The sequence below is a fragment of the Penaeus vannamei genome, chromosome 10 (assembly GCF_042767895.1).
Source record: "Penaeus vannamei isolate JL-2024 chromosome 10, ASM4276789v1, whole genome shotgun sequence".
Taxonomy (NCBI): Eukaryota; Metazoa; Arthropoda; class Malacostraca; order Decapoda; family Penaeidae; genus Penaeus; species Penaeus vannamei.
Genome location: NC_091558.1, coordinates 44739853 through 44754852, shown reverse-complemented (window position 1 = coordinate 44754852; position 15000 = coordinate 44739853). Strand labels below are relative to the sequence as shown.

The following is a 15000-nucleotide window of genomic DNA, read 5'->3' as shown; positions in this document are numbered from 1 at the left end:
AAGAAAAGAAACAGAATAACAAAACCAAAAACCAAAAACCAACCCCCCCAAAAAAAAGCATCAAGGCAGACGCGTTGGCACCCCCCCGCAGCGCCGATCTGTGCCGCAGCCTCAGCCGTCGGAAACTATCAGAACGTGACCCGAGATCGACACCTTCAGAGCGGTCTTCTGAAGGGGCGGGTTTTCAGGAAGCGGAGGAAGGGTTGCTGGACTTGTTTTACTGATGACTGAGGGATTGGTGACTGACGAAAGGATGACTGAATGGATTGGTGACTGATTGGGAATTGAAGGTTGACGGACGGACTGATGACTAGTGACTAACAGACTAACGAACTAACGACTGAAAGACTGGTGACTAACGACTGACGGAGACTGAACGACCTGCGACTAACGGACTAACGGACAGACGGACTGGGACGGACCGAACCGCCGCTGCCTGGGTCGCGGTCTCATCCCCCTCGCCGCAGAACGAGGGAAGGAAGCGGTCGCCAAAGAACTCGAGGCGTCACCCGTCCGTCCGCCCGTCCGTGTGTCCGTGTGTCCGTCTGCCTGTTCTTTCGTTCGTCTGTCTGTTCTTTCGTTCGTCTGTCTGTTCTTTCGTTCTTTCGTTCGTCTGTCAGTCCGTCCGTGTGTCCGTCTGCCTGTTCTTTCGTTTGTCTGTCTGTCCGTCCGTCTGTCCGTCTGTCTGTTCTTTCGTTTGTCCGTCCGTTCTTATCCGTCCAGCGGCAACAGGTAACAGGTAACGAGTACCAAGCGACGCGGCAACACAAGGCGGAAGTTTGAAGTTGGAAAAGAAAATCCAACACAATCAGCATAATAAATAGGGAATTATGACGCATAAAAGGAGAGGGAGGGAGGGAGGGAGGGAGAGGGAGAGGGAGAGGGAGAGGGAGGAGAGGGAGGAGGGAGAGAGAGAGAGAGAGAGAGAGAGAGAGAGAGAGAGAGAGAGAGAGAGAGAGAGAGAGAGAGAGAGAGAGAGAAAGAAAGGAAAGATAAAGGAAAGATAAAGGAATAGAAAGCAAAGAAATAGAGAGAAAAAGAGAAACAGAGAGAAGACTCAATCAAGAAAAAAAAAGAAAACGAAAAACGGCGCTAAAGACCATGGATTCCCGATGACATAGAAAACCCAGACACGATCACGACGAAATGAAAAAAAAAACGAGTAAATAATGAAATTCGAATCAAAACCGAAATAACAATAAACTACCTGTTCTGCATAACACACCCCTGTGCTTGCGTGTACCATTCAGGGAAACAATAGACTAAGCAATACGAATAACGAGAGAGTGAGATGCAAAAGCGATCGAGCAAATAAAAGCAATTCGTTGGGACTTCCTTCCGCCCCCCCCCACCCCCCCTCCTCCTCCTCCCCTTTCTTTTCCTTTCCAATCCCCCACCTCATTTTTTTTCTTTCCCTCCCCTCATCCCCCTCTCCTTCCCTCCCCCTCCCCCTCACCTCCTTTCCTTCTCTCCCCCTCACCCCTTCCCCTTCCTCCTCCTCACCCTCTTTCTTCCCTCCCCCTCACCCCTTTCCTTCCCTCCCCCCTCACCTCCTTTCCTTCCCTCCCCCTCACCTCCTTTCCTTCCCTCCCCCTCACCCCCTTTCCTTCCTCCCCCTCACCCCCTTTCCTTCCTTCCCCCTCCCCCCTCCCCCTTGATATGCAAACTCCATCCCGCTGAGCAAAGTGTGTCAGCCACCGTCATCCCTGACACGGCGATGCTGCTGACACTGACAGCACAGAACCTTCCGACCTCGTTCTGGGATGACGGATGGGGAGGTGTGTGTGTGTGTGTGTGTGTGTGTGTGTGTGTGTGTGTGTGTGTGTGTGTGTGTGTGTGTGTGTGTGTGTGTGTGTGTGTGAGGGAGGGAGGGGGAGAAAGAAGGAAGGGGGTGAGGAAGGAAGGAGGAGGAGGAGGAAGAGAGGAGGGAGGAGAGAGAGGAGGAGGAGAGGGAGAGAGGAGGGAGAGAGAGAGAGGGAGGGAGGGGGGAGGGAGGGAGGGAGGGAGGGAGAGAGAGAGAGAGAGAGAGAGAGAGAGAGAGAGAGAGAGAGAGAGAGAGAGAGAGAGAGAGAGAGAGAGAGAGAGAGAGAGAGAGCAAGCGAAAAAGAGAGAGGGAAAAAGGAATATATATGCATATAAACTATGTATCGAAATGAGAGAGAAAACGAATATATAAACATAAAACGAAGCGAGGAAAGTTAATATAATATTCAAGAAAAAAAAATACAAATATAATGTAAGCTGCTTATAAAAGAGAGAGAAATATATACACACCTATATAAAGTTCATATAAAAGAGAGAAAAAGAGAAATCCATACGCATATATTCACATATATACGCATATATTATATGAACATATACACAGTAATTATTCACTTTACTCTCTCTCCCTCTCACTCTTTCTCTTATTCTCTCTCTCTCTCTCTCTCCCTTTTCCTATCCTTCCACTAGCTTCGATATCCAACTGTGAATATCTATCGCCGTTAATTGGTTCTTTATATAAACTATAAAATATAAACTTCTGTAAACATGACAAAGCAAAATGTTCTCTTTTTTTCTCTCCTTCTCCCATCTCCCTTGACCCAATTCCCTCTTTCCTCCTCGTCTCTAATCCCTCCTTCATAGTTCCTAATCCTCGATTGTAAATCATATTTTCCATACTTCCTATATTCTCCTTCTCCCCCTCTTCCTCTCTCTCCCTTCCCTTCTCGACAATTTATCTTCTTATTTTCTTTTGTTCTTCCTCATGCATTTATTTTATTCTGTTTTCCATTCCCTTTTCTCTTCTCCTCTTCTCTATACCTTTTCGCTGACCATTTTCTTTGCTTTGTCATTTCTTTCCTTCGTATCATTTCGATGGGACAATTTAAATTTCTTTTCGAATTTTCTTCTCCTCTCCTTCCTTTCTCATCTATAACAAGTTCTTTTCTTTTTTTGTGTTTATTTCTTTTCTTTCCCTTTTTAAGCCTACTTCTTTCCTTTCTTGTCCACGTCTTCCTTCCCTCCCTCCTCTTCCCCTCCCTTCGCTTCTCCTCGTCTACACTTTTCCATTTTCTCTTCGTCTCTCTTATCCTATCCTTTCCCTCCTCCACCCTTCTTTCGCCTCGTCCCACTTCACGTCTTTATCAACTTTCTTCATGTCTCTTATCCTCATCTATCCTATCACCTTCCTCTTCCTTCTTTTCCTCCTCCTCCTCCTTTCGCCTCGCCCCACTTCTCGCCAACAAAAAAACTCCCCTCCCTCCTTCTCCCTTATCCTCTCCTTCCCTCCTCCTCCCTCCTCCTCTCCTCCCCTCCCCTCTTTCGCTTCCTTGTAAGGGATGCTGTGGCTAGATCTCTCCCTCCCCCCCTCTCCCCTCCCCCCCCCACTTCCGCCGCGACCCCGCTGACCTCCGCGAGAACAGCGTTGCCAGACACCAATTGCCATCCCCTAATCGCCGGATGCTCTTTTTAGCACTCTATCTTCGGCGCCGAGATGCTGAGATTCCTTGGCATCACTGCGACGTCAGATCTATCAATACACTGTATAAAAAAGGATAGGAAAAATAATAAAAGAAAAAAAGGAAGGAAAAAAAAAGAAAAAGAAAGAAAGAAAAAAATCGTTTGCAAAAAGGTTGGCGATTGTTTTTAAGATTAAGATGCAAGTCTACGATTATATCTTTTAATATCTTTATCATCCTAAATATCTATCATCTATCTGTTTATCTATCTATTTTTTCAGAAGTTTGTCAAGTAAAATAACCTATAAGATAACAATTTCCGATCATGAACTTGTATAAAATAAATGTCCATCTTTTTCTCCATTTCAATAAACAATTTATCTACAGCATATTCCTAAAATACCTTCTGTCTCTTCAATAAACCAATCTATCGTCAGCATATTCTTAAAATCCCCTTTGTCTACGCAGTAAACCAATGTATCTCCAGCATATCCCCTTTGTCTATTCCATAAACTAATGTATCTTCAGCGTATTCATAAAATCCCTTTTCGTATATTCCATAAACTAATGTATTTACAGCAGACTCTTAAAATCCACTTTGTCTATTCCATAAACTAATGTATTTACAGCAGACTCTTAAAATCCACTTTGTCTATTCCACAAACTAATGTATTTACAGCATACTCTTAAAATCCTTTTTGTCTGTTCAAATAAACTGATGTACTGACAGCATACTCTTAAAAATCCCTTTCCCATGAACCAACGTATCCCCAACATATAACTAAAATCCCCTTCGCCTATTCCACACACTAATGTATCCTATTCCTATTTATCCTATTCTTAAAGTTCTGTTTCTTTACATTCATAAGCAGTTACATTCACAGCCGCAGAGCCAGTCACTCCTCCTGGCGAGCCAAGCAGCGGGAGAACAGCTCGGCCAGTTTGCCTTGAGCCGCTGCCCCTCCCTCGCCCCCTCTCCTCCTCCGCTATCTCTTCTCCCTCCTTCGCTTCCCCTCCTCTCTCTCTCTCTCTCTCTCGCTTTTTTTTCTTTCCCTCTTTCGGTTTCTCTTCTCCTAATTTCCTCCTTTCGGTATTTCTTCTCGTCTCTCCTACGTCTTTCGTTATCTCTCCCTCGCAATCTCTCTCCCGTTTCTCTTCCCTCCTCCGATATCTCTCATCTCCCTCCTTCACCTCCTCCCTCTTCTCTTTCCTCCCCTCGCCTCCCACTCCTCGTCCCTCCTTCGCCCTTCATTTCCTCCCTCTCCTCTTCCCCTCCGCTCCTTCCTACCTCTTCCTCCCTCGCCCCCCCTCCCACCCTGCGTTCCTCCACTCCTTCCTCCATCTCCTCCCTCTCCTCCTCCCTCCCTCCCTCTCCTTCCTCTCCTCCTCCCTCCTTGCGTTCCTCCACTCCTTCCTCAATCCCTGTTTCCGGGGCATGTCGTCACTTTCTAACGTCGCTTCAGGGTCTTCCCCTCCTCTCTCTCTCTCTTCTGTCTGTCTGTCTGTCTGTGCCTATCTGTTTCTCTCTCTCTTCTCCCTTTCTCGTTTCCTTCTCTCTTTCTGTCTGATTCTGATTCTCTCTCTCTCTCTCTCTCTCTCTGCTTTAACTTCAGTCTTTTACCTGTCTGCTTCCCGTCCACGATTCTCGATCAAAATACCCAGTGCCAACACGAGGGTCGCTCTCGTGGCACCCTGGGAACCAAGTGCCCGCCCCGCACTGGCACTACGAGGCGGCGGTCCGGGGGGAAAGGGGGAAGGGGGGGGGGAGCGGGAGGCAGCAGCAGACACCGTGGTATTTGGGCCACCCGCTCACCCCTGACTCCTCACGCAGTGCCTCGCGCACTAAACTCTTGCCTCCTTGCCTCACTCCCTCTCCTTTTCCCTCCGTCTATCCGTCCGCCAGTGCCTCCTTCCTTCTTTCCTTCCCTTCCCGTCTTCCAGCCCTCCCTCCTTCGCTCATTCCTTCCGTCCGTCGGTCTCTCCTTTTCTTCTTTCCCTCCCTCCCTCCCCTTACTCCCTCCTTCCCTTACCCCCTCCTTCCCTTACTCCCTCCCACTTTCCCTCCTCCCCTCCTTCCTTCCCTTACCCCCTCCTTCCCTTACTCCCTCCCACTTTCCCTCCTCCCCCTCCCTCCTTCCGTCCCTCCGCAGCGAGTCATTGAAGGTAAAATTCCCCCAACAAGAGGCAAGGGATTTTCTAAAGAAAACCTCAAAGGGGGCCGTCTGTTCGTCTTCACTCTCTCCTGCAACTGCTTACGAGACAAAAAAAAAACAAAAAAACTCACTGGTTCGCCAAAGAAAGTCGTAATAAATAGCGAATCTATTTGTCAACAACAGAAAGTTGTAATATGCAGTCAGTTTATCAACAACTGCCATATCCATTTATGTCTATTTTTTTTTTCTTTTTCTTTGGATAATGCCCAAATTTGGCGGGGTATATAAAACGATTCGCAGCAAAAATTGCGGTCCATTTTCTTTCAAGAGTTCACAGAAAACGGCGAGGAGACAGGCCCGCTTTTTTTCTGACATTTCCCAAAGGATCAGAGCGACTCCACAAAGGCACGACTGCGACAAATGCCAAGGCTTCGGGTAAAACATCGTCGCTCAGACACAATGGACTTCCACACAGGGACCGAAGTCAACAGACGTCCTGTAGCAGCTCTTGATTACTTTGTCCAATGAGTCACACGTCCTGTAACGACTCATTACTTTGTACGACGAATCAGACGTCCTGTAACAACTCCTACTATGTTGTACATCGAGTCAGACGTCCTGTAACAACTCCCTACTTTGTACATCGAATCAGACGTCCTGTAACAACTCCTACTTATTTGTACATCGAGTCAGACGTCCTGTAACAACCCCTACTGCTTTGAACACTGAGCAAGACGTCCTGTGACCACCCCTAACTACTCTGCACACCGTGGTAATTGCCATTGAGCCATTTTCCCCCCGACTGGCCCGTGCCTTCAGCCAGAACCAGCCATACTTACACAGCGACTGAATAACCTCGACGGAGAGATTCTAAATTTCCAAAGTAATTAAACCCAGATTATCGGAGCGCTGACTCACCGTCTGTCTCAAAACAAGAATGAAGGCCAGCGTGGAGAGAGAGGGAAAGGGAGAGAGAGGGAGAGGGGGGGAGAGAGAGAGAGAGAGAGAGGGAGAGAGAGGGAGGGAGAGAGAGAGAGAGAGAGAGAGAGAGAGAGGAGGAGAGAGAGAGAGAGAGAGAGAGAGAGAGAGAGAGAGAGAGAGAGAGAGAGAGAGAGAGAGAGAGAGAGAGAGAGAGAGAGAGAGAGAGAGAGAGAGAGAGAGAGAATGGCGTTTTAACACAGGGTTTTCCTTTCAACCAATTTTATTCATCCATTCGCCCATTCTCCTTGCGTCGAGTCAACGCTCTCGGGGGAAATGCACAGGAAATCACGCGCATTTCTGGTTCGTTGGAAAGAACTCATTACCAACAAGCTCAGTGCAACGTGAAACGGAATCCAACCCGCCCCTCCCCCAACCCCCCAACAAGTATTGCAAGTCTACATCCCCCTGCCCTCTACCCCCTAACACCTTTCCCCTTCCCCCTCCCCAACCTCCCTACCATCTCCCCCTTTCCTACCCCCTACCACCTTCCCCCAACTCCCCTACCACCTTCCCCCTTCCCCTTCCCCTAACCCCTACCACCTCCCCAACCCCCCACCACCTCCCCCCTTCCCCCTGCCCCCTTCCTACCCCCAATCCCCTTACCACCTTCCCCCTTTCCCCCTTCCCTCTGCCCCCTCCCCAACCCCCCTACCACCTTCCCCCTGCCCACTCCCACCATGCCCCTCCCTCCTTCCCCTCCTGCCCCTCCTCCCCCCCCCATTGCGTAATTCCCGTTTCGTTGGAAAATTTTAGTTACACCTTCGGATGCGTGACAGACCCCGCGCGAGGCACCGTTACTGTCACTCCAATGGGACGTTGTACTAAGTGTGTCACTGTTTGTAAGGCAGTGAGTGAGTGAGTAACGTGAGGCAAGGGGTTGGTTGAAGAAAGAGTGGATGAGTGAGTGGATGAGTGAGTGAGTGAGTGGGTGAGTGTGAGTGTGTACGTGTGTGGGTGAGTGTGAGTGTGTGCGTGGAGAGGGAGTGAGGGAGTGAGTGAGTGAGTGAGTGAGTGAGTGAGTAACGTGAGGTAAGGGGTTGGTTGAAGAAAGGGTGGCTGGGTGAGTGGATGAGTGAGTGTGTGTGTGTGGGTGAGTGAGTGTGTATCGGTGAGTGTGTGTGTGTGAGTGTGCGTGCGTGTGTGTACGTGTGGGCGGGTGGGTGAGTGAGTGAGTGAGGTAAGGGGTTGATTGAAAGAGAGTGAGTGTGTGGGTGATTGAATGAGTGAGTGTGCGTCAGAAAGTAAGTGAGTAAGTGAGTGAGTGAGTGGCTGAGTTAGCGAGTAAGTGCTTGAGGAAATAAGAGAGCGAACGAAGTGGCTAATGGCATGTTCTAAAACAAAGATGTAGGCGGACAAACCAGTACATGACTAAGTGTGTGAATCCAATTTTCATCAAATAAATGAGGCAACACAGAATGTGAGAGAGAGGGAGAGAGAGAGAGAGAGAGAGAGAGAGAGAGAGAGAGAGAGAGAGAGAGAGAGAGAGAGAGAGAGAGAGAGAGACAGAGAAAGAAAAACGACCAACTCCCCTTTCCTTAACACCTGTACCCCCCTCCTCCCTCCCCTAAGGATCTCAAACACCTGTACAACCCCCGCCCCCCGCCCCCCCTTCTCTCCCAGGACCCCACACCCGACCAAGCGAATCCTAACCGACCTCAGAGACGGCCGGAACGCCAGGACGCGGCGCAGGATCCTCCCGAGTCGTTCCGCGGACTTCCTGCCGCTGTTTACGACGAGGACCGATCAGCTGTTTACGACGAGGACCGATCAGCTGTTTACGACGAGGACCGATCAGCTGTGCCGTCTTTCCTTCGATCAGGAAGTCCTTCGCCGAGGAAGTCATTACGTCTTTCCTCGCAAATATCCTTCGATCGGGAAGTCATTATATACGCTAAGGCTTCGTATTAATTGTTGTTTTTTGGAGACGGGAAGTACTATGGTAAGTATTTTGCGGAGGGGGGGGGGGTTGTTTGTGTCGCCGCACGCGTGTGGGTGTCGGGGCAGGTGGGGGGTGGGGAAGAGGCTAATGGAGAGGGTGGGAGAGAGGAAGGAAGGGGTGGTTGGAGTGTGGGAGGGAGGGAAGGAAGGAAGGGTGGAAAGGAAGTAAGTAAAGAAGGGTGGAAAGGAAGTAAGGAAGGAAGGGTGGAAAGTAAGTAAGGAAGGAATGAAGCAGGGAAGGAAGAAGGGACGAAAGAAAGGAAGAAATAAGGAAATAGGGGAGGAAATGAGGAAGGAAGGAAGGGCGGAACCGAGGAACGAAGGAGAAAAAAACAACAACGAAGAATCGAGACAGGAACTGCGGATAGAAAGCAAACAGGCAGAGACACGGGCATTCGCTACATCAAACCCGCCTCCGTTAACGCCCGAGCGAAAGAGAACAAACCGCAGATTACGTAAAAGACGGAAAATAACCCACAATGACAGTCGAAAGTGCAAGGATCGATGTCGAGAGTGAAGCCAGACGTCGAGAGAGTAAAGCTAGACGTCGAGAGTGAAGCCAGACGCCGAGAGAGTAAGGATCGATGTCGAGAGAGTAAAGCTAGACGTCGAGAGAGTAAAGCTAGACCGAGAGTGAAGCCAGACGTCGAGAGAGTAAAATTCGATGTCGAGAGAGTAAAGCTAGACGTCGAGAGTGAAGCCAGACGCCGAGAGAGTAAGGATCGATGTCGAGAGAGTAAAGCTAGACGTCGAGAGAGTAAAGCTAGACCGAGAGTGAAGCCAGACGTCGAGAGAGTAAAATTCGATGTCGAGAGAGTAAAGCTAGACGTCGAGAGTGAAGCCAGACGTCGAGAGAGTAAAGCTAGACGTGGAGAGTAGCTCATGACTCCTTACTCCTCAGGGCTGTCACGACCCCACGCCCTGCACTGTCACGAGAGAATTAACCCGCCGTCCTTGCCTCCGAAAGCATGGAGTAGATTGGGTGGAGTAAGTGGAATAAGTGGAGTGGGTGGAGTAAGTGGAATAAATGGAGTGGGTGGAGTAAGTGGAATAAGTGGAGTGGGTAGAGTAAGTGGAAGAAGTGGAGTGGGTGGAATAAGCGGAGTTGGTGGATTAGGCGAACTGGGTGGACTGATTTACGTGGATTATGTAGACCGAGTAAACTGAGTGGAATAAGTGGACTTGGTAGACTAAATCAAGTGAATTAGGTGAACCGGGTCGTCTGAATCAGGTGGATTACGTGGACGACGTAAACCGAATGGATTAGGTGGACTGAATCAGGTGAATCAAGTGGATTAAGTGGACAAACTAGGTGGACCAAGTGGACTGAAAGAACCGGAATACATCAAGCGAAGGAGATGGACGACCCACACGCACGCGAATGGCGGAGGGAAGTATTTCGGGAATAAAATGTGACGAAGCCCCTCCAATAAATGGCGACCTGGCAGCTCGGGAGAGACTTTTCACTCGAAGGACGGCGACCGAGGCGGGGTCCAGGGTTTGGGTCTCGTGGGCTTTTCTTCAAATTTTTTTTTGTCTTTTTCTTTCCATATGAAATGTAAGAAGAAAAAGAAGAAGGAGGAGGAGGAGGAGGAGGAGAAGAGGGAGAAGGAGGAGGAGGAGGAGGAGAAGGCGAAGAAGAGGAAGGAGGAGGAGGAGAAGGGGGACGAGAAGAGGAAAAGAAGGAGGAGGAGGAGGAGGAGGAGGAGGAGGAGGAGGAGGAGGAGGAAGAGAAGAAGAAGAAGAAGAAGAAGAAGAAGAAGAAGAAGAAGAAGGAGCAGAAGAGGGAGAAAAAGAAGAAGGCGAAGAAGGAGGAGGAGCAGGAGAAGAGGGAGAAGAAGAAAAAGAAGAAGGAGAAGAGGGAGAAGAAGAAAAAGAAGGAGAAGAGGGAGAAGAAGAAGGCGAAGAAGAAAGAAAGAAAGAAAAAGAAGAAAAAAATCATGAAGGCTTTTGATTAATGGTTCTTAGGGTGTGAATGCTTGAGAGTGTCTTTTACGTATACATATTTTTCTAAAAGATATAAGAGCCTCTTTTACATTTTTTTCTCAGCTTTACTGTCGTGGCTCTTAAGATGTGTGAAAAAAGTGTTTTATATAATTCCAAGTCAAAAGAAAGAACGACTTTTACATCAAATTTTCTTTCAGTATGAAATGTACACAAAAAAAGCCACTTCAAGGCTTTCGCTTAATAACAGCTGAGCTTGGCGACGTTGGTGCGTCTAAAAATCGGACAGACTAAAAATCTGTCCGGCAAAAAATCTGGCCGGCTAAGAATCGATCCGACTAAGAATCGTTCCGACAAAAAATCGTTCCGACAAGAAATCGATCCGACAAAAAATCTGTCCGGCTAAAAATCTCCCCGGAACTGGCAACGGCGCGGGATCTAGTCACACATAAATTTCGAAACGCAAAGAGCCTCTGCGGAGGAGGTCAGCTGCACGCGCCGTCTCGGGTCTTTGGGAGAACCAGAAGAATTGGGGGAGAGGGAGAGGAAGTGAGGAGAAGGGGAAGGAGAGGGGGAAGGGAGGAGAAGGGGAGGGGAGGAGAACTAGAAGAGTTGGGGGAGAGGGAGAGGAAGTGAGGAGAAGGGGAAGGAGAGGGGGAAGTGAGGAGAAGGGGAAGAGAGAGGGGGAAGGGAGGAGAAGGGGAGGGGGAGGGGGAGGGGTAGTGAGAAGAAGGGAAGGGAGAGGGGGAAGTGAGCAGAAGGGGAGAGAGAAAGGGGAGAGGGAGGGAGACTAGGAGGAGAGGGGCAGGGGATGGGTGAGGGTAAGGGAGAGAGAAGGGGAAGTGAGGAGAAGAGGAGGGAGAGGGGAAGGGGAGAAAAGGGAGGAAGTCATAAGGGAAGGAGAGGATAAAGGGATAAGAGGAGGAAGGGAGGGAGAAGGTAAGCGGACAGGAGGAAGTGAGGAAGACGAAAAGAGCTAAGAAAGAAAGCGAAGAATAGAGGAAGGGAGAGGAGGAAGGGAGGGAGAAGGTAAACGGACAGGAGGAGGAAGAGAGGGAGACGAGAATAGCTAGAAAGAAAGCGAAGAAAAGAAGGAAGGGAGGGGAAACTACGGGCAGCGCAGGAGAAGGACTCCCAACTCCCCCCCCCCCTCCAAAGCGTGAGAAAAAACACCGTCACCGGCGCTCCACCCCCGGCGCCACGTCAGGAGGGTCTCCGCCAGGCGAACGGGGCCACGTCAGGAGGGTCCCCGCCAGGCGAACGGCGCCACGTCAGGAGGGTCTCCGCCAGGCGAACGGGGCCACGTCAGGAGGGTCCCCGCCAGGCGAACGGCGCCACGTCAGGAGGGTCTCCGCCAGGCGAACGAGAGGACACCCTTTCTTACCTTTTACACAGCGCCGCCGCCTTCTCCCATGAGTGCCGGATGTTGAAGAATTTGTAGCAGTGCTGCCCCCGGAGGACCCACTCTGCGGAGGAGAGAGGAAAAGGACGCGTTACTATACAGTCGGTAAATTGTGCTTCTCCGTGCGTGACACTCCCCTCTAATGGGCGAGTGACAAGACGGGTACACTCAATGGCTGATTACGACCTGAATCCAATGCAGCTCGGAAAGTACTGTGTTTCCTGCGGCAAGGGAGATGAACACACACACACACACACACACACACACACACACACACACACACACAAAGAAAAAATCATCTGACAAAAGGGTGATAATTATGAATCGTCCAGTGCAGTAAACATATAAATATGATATAATAAATCATATAGATCTATAAAGCAAGCATTCCACTCAGAGCGAAATGAAGTTACCAATGCTGTAGAATGTACCCAAGACCTCCCCCCCCCCCAGCTTCTAATCTGACGAATGGGGGAGAACTGTGCAAAGCTTCCAGTACAGTTAACATATAACTATATCATGAAGAAATACCTATTTCTCTCTAATCAATGTTAATTGTGATTTCCGCTCGCTGTCCAACCCCTTCCCCATTCCCTCTTTTCCCCGCAAAAGACCAATATTCCAATACCTTTAAATAAGATTAATCTGTGCCGATGACTTTAGACAAAAAAGAAAGAAAGAAAGAAAGAAAAACATGCATAAATATAACACATAAAATAAAATAATAACACCAGAAGCAACGACGTTCATCCCATAATTCCCCGATACGAACAGGTGCGCAGAGCCCCCCCCCCCCCCCAACGCGACTCGGAACAGGTGTGCTCGCGCGTGAGGCAAGGGTTCCCCCAACGCGGGCGAGCGAACAGGTGTGGAACAATGGGCGCGGCTGTCCTTGGAAGCTCCATCTCGCCGCCTCTCCCTTTAGCGGGCGGGGTGGCAGCCAAGTCCAAAGAATATGGCCTCTTTTCCCTCACACAAAAAACATGAAAGGGAGTTGCAAATACTAATAACAATCTAACACGTGTAACACGGCCGTTTAACACGTGCGAACCACACCTCGACGCGTGTTTTGGGGGGTCTTGGCGTCTAGCACGGGCGCCCAAAGTGGTTCGTGGTATTTTTCCCTGGCGCACTTTGGAAGCTCGGGAGTCAATTGCCATTTGGGGATCTGCTAAGGCCTTTGTTTTCTTCGCCGCCGCATACCACGAGGGGAAAAAATGAGAAAAGTAATGGAGTTTTTTCCTGCATTGTTTCTACGACGAGCCTCCACTTCTACCTCTCCAAAGTGATTTCCGGGTCAACCGCCCTACGATTAACGACGAAAAATGAGCCTTAACGACGCACAACTTCACGTACAAGAATACGAGAAGCTAGCCCCGCAAAGGCGCCGAGTCAAAATTCCTTCAATTATACCGATAGCCGAGAGATCGGTACAGTTAGGTGAATCCAGCGAGCTCGAGACGGCATCACTTTCAAGATGGCGCGAACCGGCTTCCGACTTCGAAACCCAATCTACTGTTTTTCAAGAGCCTGAGAAAGCTTTCATTCTGTTCTTACGGACTTTGTTAATTAGAACGAGAATGCCACAAGCGCTGCTCCTCTCTTTCCCCCTCCCCCCACCCCCTCTCCCCCCTTCGAAGCACCTGGCTATGCCCCTTCGTCCCGGCCAACGGTAGGCATGCCCTCTGGCCCTCGCCCGTGTCCCAACATGGCCGCCGGACCTGGCCTCTGCTCCGCCATTGCCACATATCACAATCGCTCGCAGGTTTTACTTTTTTCTTATCCCTCAGACGAACAGCAAGGTATCTGGACATTGGAGCGAATCGCCACTCTACGTGAAGAAGAACCGTATAAGCGAAGCCTAGAGTCAGGAGGAAAGACCAAGTCAGAGGCGCTCCGAGAGTCGGGCGGTGTTGCTGTGGTATCCTTGACGCACCACTGCGGGTACCGTTCGTCGGGCCGCTGACTCAGGGCTGATTGGTATTCAGGCGGTATTTCCTCGCTAACTCGCAGCCCCTCGAGTTCTAAGCGGATACCAAGTGATTGAAACGATAATGGGGCGCTGTTACGGGCCCTCACCCCCCCCCACCCCCATTCAGGACGTGACGGCGACCCGGCTCCAAGGACACGGTCCCGAATGGCAGCGGCGAATTACGGCGACAACAAACGCCCTTTGTGAGTCATACCCACATAGACATTACGGGGAATTATCGCTCTTCATCTGGCCATCCGTCAGGGGCGTGTAGCGGCGCCATAGGTGATTCGACGCCCGCCCACGCTGCCGGAATCGAACCTGCCCCCCCACCCCTACCCCAACCCCCGCCTCGCCTTCTCTTCCTCGTCACTTTTATTCTTTATTTTCCTTCCCGCGACCACGGCTCTCCCGCGCCGGCTAGGTCGCGACGCCGCCGTCTCCCCCTGCTGTCGACGCCGGGGAATTCATGTCACCCTGGATTAGCTTCGGGAGCGGCAACTTCCGTGTGTCATGTCATTTTCCCTTGCAGTCATTAAAAAAGACGTGTCATTGCCACCTCTCGATGATTGCCAACCCGAAGATACCATTAACTAGAACCTATTTTTTATTCAGGTTGGTAATCAAGCGATTTGACAAGCGTTCTAGCTCTGGGTGGCGTCCCAATCCACTTCAAGGTGACGCATCCACTTAACTGCATCCACACAGACCATCACGCCCACAACCACGACAACTTAACCAAGGAAAGAGAAACAACAAAAAATACGTTAATTTTCCTTCAGATGGACCGTGACGTCATCCGTTCTCAAAATATCCCACGACGGAAAAGGGAATTCCATGGATTAATTTAACACCTCCATCCAATTTGATTAAAATCCAAAATTCAAAATCACTTTACGGACTTTATTATCAGGAGTCCTATACCCGCTGATCTCCGGGAAAGACAAGCTGTAGGATGACAAGGAAAGGGTGAAGGATTGTGGGGGGGGGGGGGGGGAGGGAGAAGGATTAGGTGGAGGAGGGTTATAGGCCCGTTTGTGGGGGAGGGGGGTTATAGGCCCGTTAATGTGGGGGTGGGGGAGGGGGAGGGGGTTGTAGGTTGTAGGCCCGTTTGTGAAGGAGGGAGGGGGGGTTGTAAGGTTGTGGTGGCCCGTTTGTGAGGGGGGGGGA

At 50.0% G+C, this 15000-nt stretch overlaps 1 protein-coding gene across 3 annotated transcripts in view; it reads right to left on the bottom strand.

Annotated features, from left to right (window-relative positions):
* uif (sushi, von Willebrand factor type A, EGF and pentraxin domain-containing protein uif) overlaps positions 1–15000 on the bottom strand; it is a 72691-nt gene that overhangs the window by 34973 nt on the left and 22718 nt on the right. For all 3 annotated transcript variants that reach the window (XM_070126731.1, XM_070126733.1, XM_070126732.1), the window contains exon 4: positions 11841–11922. In XM_070126731.1, the coding sequence (XP_069982832.1) occupies positions 11841–11922 (82 nt within the window). The remainder of the gene's footprint in view (positions 1–11840; positions 11923–15000) is intronic.